The following is a 13678-nucleotide window of genomic DNA, read 5'->3' as shown; positions in this document are numbered from 1 at the left end:
GGGGGGGGGAGGGGTGTCATCGCCCCTAACTATTTTGTCATATAATTTTTTTGCCCTTGCTCTCGCTGCTCTGCATCACACAGCCTATCCTACCCCCCACGACCACCACCAACGCCTCTATGTGATGTAATGTTATTGTAAAGTATGATTATATGAGTAATCATTTAGTAGCCGGCAGAAGATTCATGCCCCTCATATCTCAAGCAATTTGGGCATACATCTAATAACTACTGGAAGTTATGAAACAATACAAAACCCTCAATCATCCTTCATCACTCGAACTGTACTTTGCTGTCCCACTCTGCTAAGATTTAATAAGCAATATTACGCTGCAGGGCAGCTGCAGCTCCGGGCAGGGGAAGATGTAAATGGGAGTCATTTTAAAGTCAAGCTTTGGGAGATTTAGAAAAAGTTGTAGATGCATGAAATTATAACTCTGGCCGGACAACAGGCTTTTTGAAACAGGCCGCAAAGGGATTTGGACATACCCTATCTGTCTTAACAATAGCACTTTATTTTTCTATTGAGCTTCCATTCTATGGGTTGTTAGCTCATAGTTAGCACAGTAATTTGTGGGGGTATTTCACTGATAGCCTGTGGCGTTTAAGATAGCAAAGTGGTGAAAAGAATGAGCCTTGCCTCTTTCCTCGCCTTTGATGAGCCTATTTTGTCTCTTTCCACCCTTTACAGGCTGCGTCTTTGCCCATGTCAATTATAATAGTTGGAGTTGGACCAGCGGAATTTGACGGTAGGCAGGGTGAAAATCACATGTGTGTGCATGCTTTTGTGTGTGTGTGTGTGTGTGTGTGTGTATATGCATGTGGTAATCCTTTGCCTTCATTCTACTTCCTATCTTGCCTCCCACATGGTTCAACCCTTCCTTGTGCAGCTCTTCTCTTCTCTCCTCCATTTTCTTTCCCCTTAATTTCCCCATCCTCATCCTCCTCCTCCTCCACTGACTCTGAGGTTAAGTGGATGTGAAAATTCTCATTTATCAGACAAGAGGTGGTGCTTTTTCTTCTTGTTGTTAATGGACGATGGCCACGTTTCTCACCTCTCTCATGTGTTGTCATGTTTACAATTTACAGAGCAGTCCTCTGTAAAAACAAGCTCACTCACAATGATCACAGGATTCAACAATTGTCACGCTTTTAAAGTCAGTGTGCATGGTTGAGTGATGTCCCCGTGGTGCTCATCGCTGGCTCTGCTTACACATATTCCAGCATGTTTCACGTGTACGGTTGCGTGCAACTCATGGCCTGATGGCTTCACGCTCAGCGACGCAAATTCTGTGTACTCATGCCACGTTTGGCATTACCAACACTCTAAGGGAATGTAACCCAGTGGCACGCTAATGGCTTCAGCAGATTAAAACACAAACTGCATGACATGTTTGCTCAGCGTAGCTTTGACATGGCTGTTGGAGTCTCCTGACACGACGCGACTGATGTGCTTCCCTCCTCAGAAATGATCGAGCTGGACGGGGACGAGGAGAGGATCTCATCCCAAGGACGATATGCTGAGAGGGACATTGTTCAGGTACAAAGTATTCCCAAAGAAGACATGGCTGGCTGGCTGTGAGACTGTTACTCAATACAATGTCTACACAGAAATGTGTGATTAATGATTAATGGGAGAAGGTCATGGTGCTTAAGCCTCTGCTGTGCTCTTGTTCTCAGTCGGCCATTTTTCTATCTTTCTCCGGCTGTCTCGTTCCTTTTAAAATATATCTATCTTTTCCTCTGCATCCTTTTCATTCTGTTCTTTTCATTTCATCTGACCATATCCTCTCCTCTTGTTTTCTCTTCTCTCCTCTCTCTTGTTTTCTCTCCTCTCTTTGCTTCCTCTTTTCTCCTCTCCTGTTTCCTTTCCTCTTGTTTTCTCTCTTTTCCTTGTTTCCTCTCCTCTCTTGTTTTCTCTCCTGTTTCCTTCTCTTTCATTTCTCTCCTCTCCATGTTTCCACTCTTCTCCTGTTTCCTCTCTCTTGTTTTTTTCTCCTCATCTTATCTCCTCTTCCTGTCTCCTCTCTTTGTTTCCTCTGTTCTCCTTGTTTCCTCTCCTCTCACTTTTTCCTCTCCTTGTTTCCTCTTTCTGTTTTCTCTCCTCTCCACAGTTTGTTCCTTTCAGAGACTACATTGACAGACGGGGAAACCACATACTCAGCATGGCTCGCCTGGCTAAAGAAGTGCTCGCCGAAATCCCGGACCAGTTCCTGTCCTACATGAGGACCCGAGGGATCAAACCCGGCCCCTTGCCACCTCCTTACGCTCCCTGTCCACCACCAGCTGTCCACCCTCTTCTTTGCAGACGGGTAAGCAGGATCTAAAGGCAAAGGCCTCGCTCCAACGCCAGCCTGCCGACTCTACTGGTCTCTACTCTCCTCTCTCTGCTTCTTCTTCTTCCTACTCTTCACTGGAAGCTATTGAGCACACGGCGAACCTCTCTCATGTTGCACTTTTGGGAAGATTTGGCCATGAGTAGAGAGCATGATGTGGATAACCTTGAGTGTAATGCTTCCACTTTTTAGAAGACGGGACATTTCCCTCAGTGGACGAAGGTGGGGGTTTTGAAGGGTCTTGGTGGGGGTCTGAGATCACCTCCCTCCACCAGGAAGCGTGGACATAAACGGACCACTTGAAGCTATCAGACTGAACGGGTCCATACCGCCAAGGTCCTTTCTTGAAACACTGTTCATCGGCAATTTCTATTTCCACTTCCTTTCACAAAATCATGTCGCTCAGTATATAAATGTTTACAAAATTGAGGACTGGAGTGAAGGATATTTTTCAGGAGGAACTTTATACCGATCAATGTGAAAACCTTTTAAATTCCTATTTTTTGGCTGCAGTAACTGGAGGTTGCAACTTTGTATAAAAACGTTTCTGGCCCCTAATGCCACATCAGAGTGTACGTTTGTTTGTTATTAATCAATGGAGCATGTCCTAGTTTAAGAGACGCATGCACGGTTGTCCTGCACTCAGGGCTTTGTCCCTCCCACACAAACCCCTTCCTCACCACCTCACCACCACTGCCATGTTCCATTAAGAACAAACCCATCACCCACCTGAAATCTTCCCACGCTCCTACCTTCTGCTCCGTCCACCTGCCCTGACTCAAAAGGAAGCTGTGCTCCCTGAGAGTCTGGTCAGATCAAATGCAGCAGGGACTTAAACCAGCCTTACTTTTTTTGTCAGAAAACATTCACTGGTACCGTGTCCACCGTGGGTTCTGGAAATGCAGATCTCCAAGCTCAGAAGTCAAAAACACACATCTCACTACCGAACCTGACTGTATTACGTTTTAGAGTCTTTTCATTTTTATAGAACAACATTGTTCTTCGGAAGCAGTTTTTGTTTTATTTTACGTCTCTCTACCTCTCACTTTTAGTATTGCCGAAAAAAAGTTGTTTAAAAAACAAAGTGTTGGTGTGTCAGTCTGTCGAGTTCACAGTTTTACCTTTCTCACGTTTACCTTTCTTCATAAAATATTTGCCAAATTGTAGGTTGAGAATTATAGCACTTTGGTAGCTATCAGATCAGGTTACTCACACCTTTGTGTTAGCAACACAGTGTGATTATGTGTACAGAAAACAACCAACACACCAAAATGCAAAGATGCTTTTATTTTCCCAGCTATTCATTTGGCTCAAAATGGTGACTGCATGCGTTTACATGCAGTTTAAAAAAAACTATTATATCCAGGTTAAGGCAATACCCCAATTTCTCAAACGCCATGTAAACACCTTACCACTGTTAAAATTGGAAATCTAATAACCTGGTTAACAGAGGTAGAGAACTCCTTCAGTAACCGGGGTATCCCTTCATGCATACACCTTAACCGGGATATGATCAGTTTAAACGTCTGTGCAGGCTTCAACTGCCCCTCCCCACTCCGCTGGAGGGCTTTTTGAACCGGACATAATTCGTCAGCGCACTGTGAGTTGTAGTCGTTGCTGTGACACCACACAACAAAACAGCGTTGCCATAATCAGCGGGCTATCAGCAGCAAAGAGCCTGGGGTCCATCTGGTTTATTCCCCGCTAAGGCAGCAGCAAACTCCACTAGATGGCTAAACAGATAACAGAACAGCTAAAAACGTCAATGTTAAATAGCTAACAAAGTTAGCTTGCTAATTCCACCCGACACTGGTTACAGATAACGTTATGATGAGCCAAATGAGTTAATCTGGTGGGAACACTGTGCTGTCCCACGCTATGACGAGAGTGTGTAAATGAAACATAAAGTTGTTAAATTTGACTAATTTAGTGATAGGTTTTTGTAACCAGAGAATGTCTAATAAGGTGAGAACTTCCACTTCCACTCTCGGGAAAACTTCCGGCTTCTGAACTGGTTGCATTTCCACTCTGGTTCCATATGAGGGCGCTCACCGGCAAGTGCAGAATGAATGGAGGTCTATGGAGCTATACCCCTCAAAATCCACTTTTCTCAGGATATCCCTTTTTGTCTAGTAATTTAAATGTTGCATTCGAAAGGGGAAGCAAAGGAAATACACACTGCTGGGTGTTTTAAAAAGCCTTTTAAAATATCAATGACGTTATAGATATGGTACGGCCAGAGATACTGCTTTACAGCAAGCTCTGAGTCACTTCCTTTTTTCTCTCAAGTCATCGACAACACAGCTGACAGGTTAGGCTCTCCCAGTCAATAAACATGCTAGAAAAAGTTTTGGTTTGCTAATGTTTTAAAAACCACGTCGCCATATTTACACACACACACACACACACAAACACGCATGCTTCGGATGCCATCAAGCGGGATCTCTGATCATCGTCCTTCACTGACCAATCAACATTCATTAGCAGAAAGCTAGCATGTTATGGGCAACAACAACTCAACTTCTCAAGAAATCGAAAGGACATAAAGTACTTATTCATTCAATTCATTCATGTTGAACTTGCAAAAACTACAGTCAAATCTGAGATTTCTCAACGACAATCAAGCGAAAGAGACAGATTTAGCCCTTTAGCTTCCATAGACTCCCATTCATTTTGCACTCGCCTGCAATCACCCCCAGTGGAACTCTAGTGGAACTGCAACTCAATTTGGTTCAATGGGGCTTAATAGGGAGTGAATCTGTAGACGGTCTCTGGTGTAATTTTAATATAGGTCAACCGGAAGAAAAAGCCAGTTGTGGGTTGGCGTTGAACTTCCTATTCTTCCCCGCTCTTGTATACGGGGAGAACTGGCATAACCTGAAGCTCATTCCCCGGTTACTGCTGTGCATGTAAACGCACTGACTGTGAGCACATTTTGTTGTTTTTATGTTGTCTAACATTATTGTAATAATCAGTAATACCTATGGTTTAGTAGCAGGTAGCTAGTCACCTTAAAGGAACAGTTACCAGAAAAAACAACAATGTTTTCAGTATCAAACTCTCACCTCCTGAAGGCTTGAAAGGTGGCTCTGAATACTTTGGGGATGACAGCAGCTGTTCTTAGCTTAGATTCACAACACTTGGATGGATTTCTGTGGCATGGATCTCCCTGTTTCCACGTTGGCTCGACCCCCTTTTTCCCTAGTGGGATTAAGAATATCTTGGTGGGATTAAGAATGCCTTAAAAAAACAGAAATATACAAGTGGCAAAATACTTGGATGAAATTGACACAGCTGTACAGGTTGTTGTAAGATGACTTTCAGCATATTTCATTGTTGAATGTGTGACAAAGGTTAAAGGCCTCAATCAACCTCTTAGTATATGCAATGAGGTCCAACAAGAACACAACATTAATTTTAAATTTGAGCTTTTTTGAGATATATTTTCAAAGATTTCTGAATTCAGGGCCCGAGCGCCGACAGCAAATACAGCAAATTAATTGCTTTTTTGACTTTTTAACATACTCAAAAACTCACCAAAATTGGCAGCCGCATTAAGACTGGTGAAAATGTACGTAGTTTAAGGGTTTCGGGAATAGGCGCACAAAAATGGCTCATTGGAGCCATACCCTAAACCCAACAGGAAGTCCACCATTTTGAATTTTGTTCAATTTTGGCCATTTCCATATGTCGTATTTACTTAACTTAACAAACTCCTCCCAGAGATATTATCTGTTCAACTTTAAATTTGGTCAGTGCCATCTTAAGACCTTAAAGATTAAAGAAAGTTATTAAAAGAAAGTGTGTTAGGTATCATACATTCTACATACACATACATTCTAGGATAGGAGAAAAAAACACTCTGGGTCGTTTTCTTTCTGTAAACCAATCACAATCGTCTTGGGCGGCTCTCCGGACGCAGTGACGATGGCTCTGAAAAATTGTCTCATTTGTACCTCACAAAAGAAAATGCCACATACAATAATAAATGAAGTTAACTATACCGTAAACCCTGACGTGAGCTTTTTGAAATTAGCTAGATACATAGTTAAAGGTAATTTGCTCTTACCAGCGTATTGTCGTGTGTACTTCGTCTACAGCAATCCCAGCCAATCAGTCCCAAAACGTCCAAGTTAGAGAGTAAATGCTGGAAACATATTTCTTGTAAATCTTTACAATCATTCCTGGAAAGAACCATGCAGTCCTGCCTTGTTGCACAATACAAATATTTTTATTAAAACTTGCCATTTTTAGCATGTAGCTTGCTAGTCAGAAGTTTGTTGTTTCCCAAAGAGACCGGAGTCAGACACATAGAGACACATGGACACATAGAGAGCGGAAGGTCCAAAGGGCAATAATTCTGGAAATGTACTTCCGTTGATCCAGACTAGGTTAATAGCAACCCAGTTTCATGACAAAAAAAAGATTTCAAATTTGAAATCTATCCAGCAGCATAATCCACTTCTTCTCTCTGTCATCCAAGCAGTATTCTCATAGTAATATGACGAAACACTGCTTCTGTTTGTTGATAGCGTGGTTAGCTGTTTAAATCTGTGGAGTCCAAGGTTGTACATCTTTATATGGACATTTTTTAACCATCCATTGTAGCCGTTGTGAATCCAAGCTAACCAGAGCTGCTCTCCTTCGCAAAAGAGCAAGCACCAAACTTTCCAGAGCCGACAGGACAGGTGGGGAGTATTTGATTTTCAAACCCTAGTTGTTCGGGAGGAGTGTTACTTTGAAAATGTGAAAATGCTCACACCCAAAACAGACAAAAAACAGACACTTTTAAGTGTCAGTGTAAAACTCAAATGCAACCTTCTTGTTTTGCCCGTTAATATGTATTTGAAAACTTTCCAGTGTGATTTTAAGCAAAGCACAAACCATTTCCTATCAGAAAAGCTACAGCCGCCGTATCCAGAGGCCCTTTTGAACTTGTGTAAATGTGTGAAGAACAGCGTTTATACATTTGACAATGTGTAATATAAACTATAGATCCTATCTGTACTTTTTAGGGCCCTATTCAGTCAAGGAACCGATGTAAGAGAAGGTTTACAACATTTTTCTAAACTTACGCCTCAAAATCATCTTATACTTCTTGGCTGATGATGCTTAATTCTGTGCTAATTCTACTTTTATTAGACATTTATACACTGTACAAATGTTTTGCCTTTTTGTGTTTTGGTCAATATACTGTATATGTAATGCTGCTTCTTTACTGCTGATACAAGTATTACATTTTATACTGAGGCCTGTAATCATATTTAAATCATGACTAACAGGCCTTATTCATGTTTATACATAAGTTATTCATATTTAAATCATGAATGGCAGGCCTGTATTTTTTATAAGCAAATTGTTAGATAATAGTGTTTCATGTGTGCAAAAGGTTTAAAAGTAGACTTGGTGATCAAGTAGTCTCTACCAAATTGGACATATTGTTAAGTGTAGCATCTCATGTTGGCCGAGACTCGTTCCTGAACAGCTAGTCATTCAGTTTGACTGAATAGGGTTCCTCAGTGTGGGGACAGGTGGTCTACTAGATTTTGTACTCTTCTGTATTGTTGTTTTATTGCGGGGATGTACGACAGCGGGGATTTCGAATTGCACAATGTAGCACTGGTCTCAAGTCTGGTATTGGACAGGAACAACACCAGACTGAACCAGATCAGACCACATCAGGCCGGAACAGTCTTTTTTTATATGTATATATATTTTCTGTATATAGTGTATGTCTGTTTTCTGGAGAGGTGGCTTGCAGCAAACTGCCGGGACTCTTCTCCTAAAACCCAAGTCAAGGCCTTTCATTTATTTATCACGACACAATGTCAATTTCATCTCATACTCACACTCTCGTATACACTGTACATCCAGTACATGTATTTGTATATGAAACATGCATGACAAGGCCAGGGTTGAGTGAGGATTACGTTTTTTTTTGCTTGATTTCTCAAAGAAACAGTGGTTTCCGAGACATGATATTTGTTGCAGAATTCCCAACTTTTGAAAGCAGAGTTTCTCAACCTTTTCTGTCCTGTGAGCACAGTTTTCGGTCCAGGATGTCAAGCTGTTATGGGAATATCTCAATGGCATGAACAGTATTCTGTTTCAAGAACTTGGCGGCAGCTCCACATAGATTATTTAGAAACTAAAATGCAAAAATCTCTGCCCCGGCTGTGCAATCTCCTTCATTTGCTCAATTACTAATTTTGATAATAGAAAATGTTCAGGACATTTAAATATGCAGACGATCATAGATGTGCCAATTTTTTTTGTACAAAGTGCAGTATGAGAAAATAGAAATACTCACCTCAAACTGTTTTCCTAGACATCTAGCCAAAAACATTTGGCTCACCGCCCTTGGTCATGGCCAAAATCAAACATATGTGACCAAAAAACAGAACATCCTTATCTTTACATAATGATAATAAACAGTATTGAAGCCTGTATAAGTAAAGTTCTGTTGATAATGAAACTTTGAAGCTGGTTAACTGGACTAGTTAATGATTATGATAAATGAACCATTTTCACATTTCTTACACTTGTGGTTTTGGAAATGCTGAAAAAAGATAACCCTACTCCAAACTCTTTAAAATATAATAAAATATATAAAATACAGCCAATCTCAAACCGCTTCAACATGTGAAGAAATCCAAAGCTTTACAGGCCTCAGTTATGGTTGCTAAGCTATTATTATTATAAGGAGGGGATTAACAAAAAGTCAATTAATTTTTTAATTTGACAAAATGTTTTAAACAATAATAAATAGGTCAGTCCCACAAGGGGTTGAGAAACTTTATCCAGCTGACTTCTATTGAGTTGAGAAAAAAAATGATCTGAAACTGATCAAACTGAATTATTACACCATTGTTGATTCACCGGCGTAGTTGAGCGCGGAGACTCCGATATTTGGGTAAGAGAATGACACACACAACTCGATGGTTAGCTGGCTGAGATAGTTCAACATCACTAAAAATTAAACATTAAATAGACTACCCTAAATGTAAGCTAGTTTGCCATTACTGATGTGTTTGTCAGATTGACATGGACAAAGAATAGCACTCATATTCATGAATGTGTATTATATTATTAGCATGCTAATCGCTAGTAAAGCTAATCGCTAACTAGCCCTCATGTTAGGTAAACTTGCAAACTCACCGGGGTTATACTATTTTTAAATTAAATGGCTTAATAATGTGTTGATTTAGATAGTTTCACTCCTTTTTTAGTGAGTAGTGAGCTTGTTTCTACCTTTGTTCATCATATACAACCTACAACCAGGTTGAACATGATGAACGAGCAGTTGCTCTCCAGGTGCTTTGAGGCTAGCAAGTGCAAAGGAAAGAAAACTAGCTCTACATGAGACTACATGACAACCATATTATTCTAGGATGTGCAGTGTAGGTATAACGGTATGTATATCTTTTTCTTTGGTACGCACGGATATGGTGAGGATATGAATGCTGTTTGCACAAGGTCCCAGTGGAGTTTTAAGTCTAAACATAAACCGATGGGTTTTGTCACGTGCGGCTGCAATGTGTGAAATCACTGTTTCTCTGAGGCTGTCAGTGTAGGAGTGGCTATCAAAAGCATTTATTGTGTAGAAGACTACAAGGCAAACAAGAAAACCACAACAACCCTGGCTCCCAGTGGACATACAAGCTTTAATGAAGTAGGCTTACACTTCGCTGCCTCCCACCGCTCATCGTTGCATACATGTCACCCTGCCAAGGCGGTACCGTGTCAGCATGCCAGGCCATATGAACGCCCACGTAATCTTCACACATACAACATGAAAGTTGTTTACTGTACCTTATAATATTAACAAAGTGGTTTCAATGAATGCTCGTGATGAACGTCATGTTTTATTCTGATGTTTTTATAGCATGCATTAGGTTTGCATGTGTTGATTTTTTTCTAACAGAGATGCATCCGTGGGATTAAAAAAAGAATTGACCTCTTCATGTGTTATTTCGGAGTATTTCACACAACGTTTTGCCTTAAAAATCTCACTGATCAATCTTAGAATTGTGCAATGCCTTCAGATGTTTCTTTTGAAGACTCATTTTTTTGTACGCTCATGCACAGCCACTCATCATCAGACATCATCTCATAATATTGTTCCCTCAGACCCAGTGTTTGAAGAGGTTTGAATAAGAGGCAGAGTGATTGGAACAGAGGAAAAAAGGGGACAGAAACATACAGCTGAGAATAATGTCCAGCCTCATAAAGCCATGTTTAAAGTTACTACAGATCTGTATTTCATCATAAACTGAAACAGTTCATCCACTAAAGTGTATCAACCCAACTGTTATTTTATCAGCCCTTAAAAGAGTGAGTCATGGCTTCTGCATGATGCTTGTGATTACACTAATCAAAAATGATTTGTCCATTGATGCGTAATATGTACTTAAAATTAGTGCTTGAGGTCAGTAACATTGTATGACAGCACAGGTTTTACTGTTTTACTAATATGAAATATGAAAGCCACTAAAGATTGATTTAAAATGACTATTTCTGTAAGAATTGAAATCTTTAAATAAATATTCATATCAAACCTTTTGTTGTTGTTTTTGGTAAGTCACTGGATCCTCAGAATGTCAACACTATAAAATGAAACTAATGTAAAACTCATGTTGGGCCAAAGGAGATATTTGGTTGCCCGTTATAGTGTATTATTAACTTGTTCAACTGTTTGGTGGGCTGTTGTAAAATGCAAAAAACAACATTTTCTCTTGTTAGAGATGCCTGGTTGACGCTGCCAATAAAACCTTTTTAAACAGCGCCAGCACACTGGAATAGATGTGTTTCACACCATTGCACCTTTTAAGTAAATCTAAAACGTTGTAACGGTCTGACTGGCAGGCTTATTCCTAACACTGCTTCAAATGTGGCTGAGAAAGGCAGCCTCTCTTATGCCAAAATCCGTGTTGTCTTTTGTAGCCTCAGTACATATCTAACTGTCAACCAAATGCCATGAAAAGACAACATGGCTGCGTTCAAAATTTCATGTATGATGTAAAATTGAGTATGAAGTGCGTTCCAGCTGCATAGGATGTGGATTTTGTGTACACGAGAAATGCTAGGATGAAGACTACAAATTAGATTAGCAAAAATTTCTAAAGCTTACTAAAGCTTAAACGTGAGCTTACTGGACAAACCCAACCACTGAATTGTGGCGCGTCAGACTGTCCAATGGCAGGCTGCGAAGCAGACAGTTTTAAATAATTTAAATAATATATAGAATAATTACAAACCATGGCAAGTGACTTTAAGGTACAGTTAAGAGGAAGTATATAATGTACTGCAGAAAACCAATTTAACACTAAAATATTTAATATTTTTAATTTGCCTGAATGCAACACCAAAGCATGATTCCTCCTCAGTCCCTCTACAGGTTGGAAGTGTAATTGTCCCATTATGTCTCATTGGAACTACAGATCCGCTATCTGATCTGGCACACTTGCAAAGTGTGGCTATATCCAGTAGAGAGCCGAAAAGCAAATGCCAAAGTGCCGTTGACCCTGTTACGAGTTGATGAACCACTGAAATGATTTTGTAAACATAATTTTAAGGTACAAAAGAATCTGTGGTGTTGCTTTAAAATAATACTGATAAATATTGAATTGAGTGGAAAACGTTATGATTATTTACATTTGTGATGAACAATTTTCAGTCAACGGTAGCTTAGAACGATAAAGTCGTGATTATTTTTATTTTTAAATGTTGACCCGATAATTGACATTGTAGTTTTCCGCATATGTTTTCATTGGTCTCATTGTGATGATGATTTTACATTTAGAAACATTCCAAGTTTGCTCTCCGTCTTTAATCCCAGCACAAGCATTCAGCCATTGGCTGCGCTCATAAAGGTCATGGATGATCAGGTCAAAGTTCAAAGAGTTGGAACTTTCCACTAACCCCTGTACCATTGCAACCCACTATCCACACAATAATGGAAGAGGCGTGCGTCAGTGGTTTTCTGCAGTAATTTAAATACTGCTTTCAGATCCTCAAACAAACCTTCACTAACTGCGTCCTTCAAAGGCCCCTGAATCTTTGTATATTCATTCATCAAAATCTTCAGTAGAAATCCAGTAGTGCACTTCACTAGTTATTGCATTTCTTGCAACCGACCACTGCAACCCGCTATCTACACAATAATGGAAGAGGCGTGCGTCAGAGTTGTTTTCTTCAATAATTTGAATACTGCTTTCAGATCCTCAGACAAACTTTCACAAACTGCGTCCTTCAAAGGCCCCTGAATCTTTGTAGATTCATTCATCAAAATCTTTAGTAAAAGTCCAGTCAAAAATATTTGATTATATTATTACATATGTTATTTGAATTGATATTTGATTACCTTTGGCTGTTGGAGATAGCAACAACATGCAGAGAAGTAAACAGATGTCATTTTTAAAGTGTTTCTTTTTATCTACAAAATCTCAGTGTTGTAGGAACTCATAAAAAAGGGCTCTGTATTTAAACTATCTAAACTCACATGGATTTTCTAGTTCATCCAAAGGGTTTTGAGTTCATGAAGTTTTCACATAACAGCAGTCAGACATTGGTGGAAGTGCTGTCATTTACAGAGGCGTCTCATACATTGAACCATCTGTATTTTACGGTTCAAGGATTCCTCAAAGCCCTTTCACTTTTTACATTATATGACACTGACATTCTTTGTACAATCACATTTTATGGAATCTGCTTCATTATTTAATACCGTGTGGAACGTCAAGAGAGTAAAGTTTGTGGCTTTTCTAGAACAGAAATAACAAAACATCATGGCCCATCTGCTCCATTGCGCAGGAAATAAGACCTCCAAAAAGATATGGTTTGTGCACAAAAGCATCTCATGCGAATATTTTGTTGTGTGTGTCATATTTTGTTTATTCCGTTGTTTGCTGAACTGACCAGCCAGTCAGAGATGCAGAAGCAATGTTGCGTGTGTGAGTGTAGTAGCCTTCTGTCTTTATGAATTCCCATTCTGACATTTCTCTTAAACATGAGGCATTTCTGCTTTATTAGCTGGCACAGTTGTTGCACTGCTTTCAAAATAGCAACAAAACAATCGGTTGATACTGTTGGGATGTGATCTGACATGCTAAAAGCGTGGGCTGCTGTGACAGTGCGCTAATTACGGCCAGTAGACTTCTCTCTTCTTAGTTCTAGTCCTGTCCAAGATTTTAATGAGCGCTCATTACTATCTGCACTGCACTGTGTTCATCTGCATATGACTTAACTTCATGTTGAGTTATTATATTATTATGGTTACCTCCCACCTGAAGCTATAATCAGAAACTTTAAACACACACACACACACACACACACACACACACA

General features: G+C 39.9%; 1 protein-coding gene across 2 annotated transcripts in view; it reads left to right on the top strand.

Annotated features, from left to right (window-relative positions):
* The window catches only part of LOC116693628 (copine-8), a 76645-nt gene extending 72146 nt beyond the window's left edge, over window positions 1-4499 (top strand). The window contains exons 18-20 of one of the 2 annotated variants that reach the window (XM_032522711.1): window positions 691-748; window positions 1466-1539; window positions 2114-4499. In XM_032522711.1, coding sequence (XP_032378602.1) covers window positions 691-748; window positions 1466-1539; window positions 2114-2326 — 345 coding nt within the window. In that variant the 3' untranslated portion in view covers window positions 2327-4499. Of the gene's footprint in view, window positions 1-690; window positions 749-1465; window positions 1540-2113 lie in introns of those variants that run through there. The other variant, XM_032522712.1, reaches the window with a different exon arrangement.
* The last annotated feature ends 9179 nt before the right edge of the window (window positions 4500-13678 follow it).

Source organism: Etheostoma spectabile, chromosome 8 (genome assembly GCF_008692095.1).
Source record: "Etheostoma spectabile isolate EspeVRDwgs_2016 chromosome 8, UIUC_Espe_1.0, whole genome shotgun sequence".
Classification (NCBI taxonomy): Eukaryota; Metazoa; Chordata; class Actinopteri; order Perciformes; family Percidae; genus Etheostoma; species Etheostoma spectabile.
Note: the sequence above shows the minus strand (reverse complement) of the source record. Positions and strands in the feature narration are given on the sequence as shown.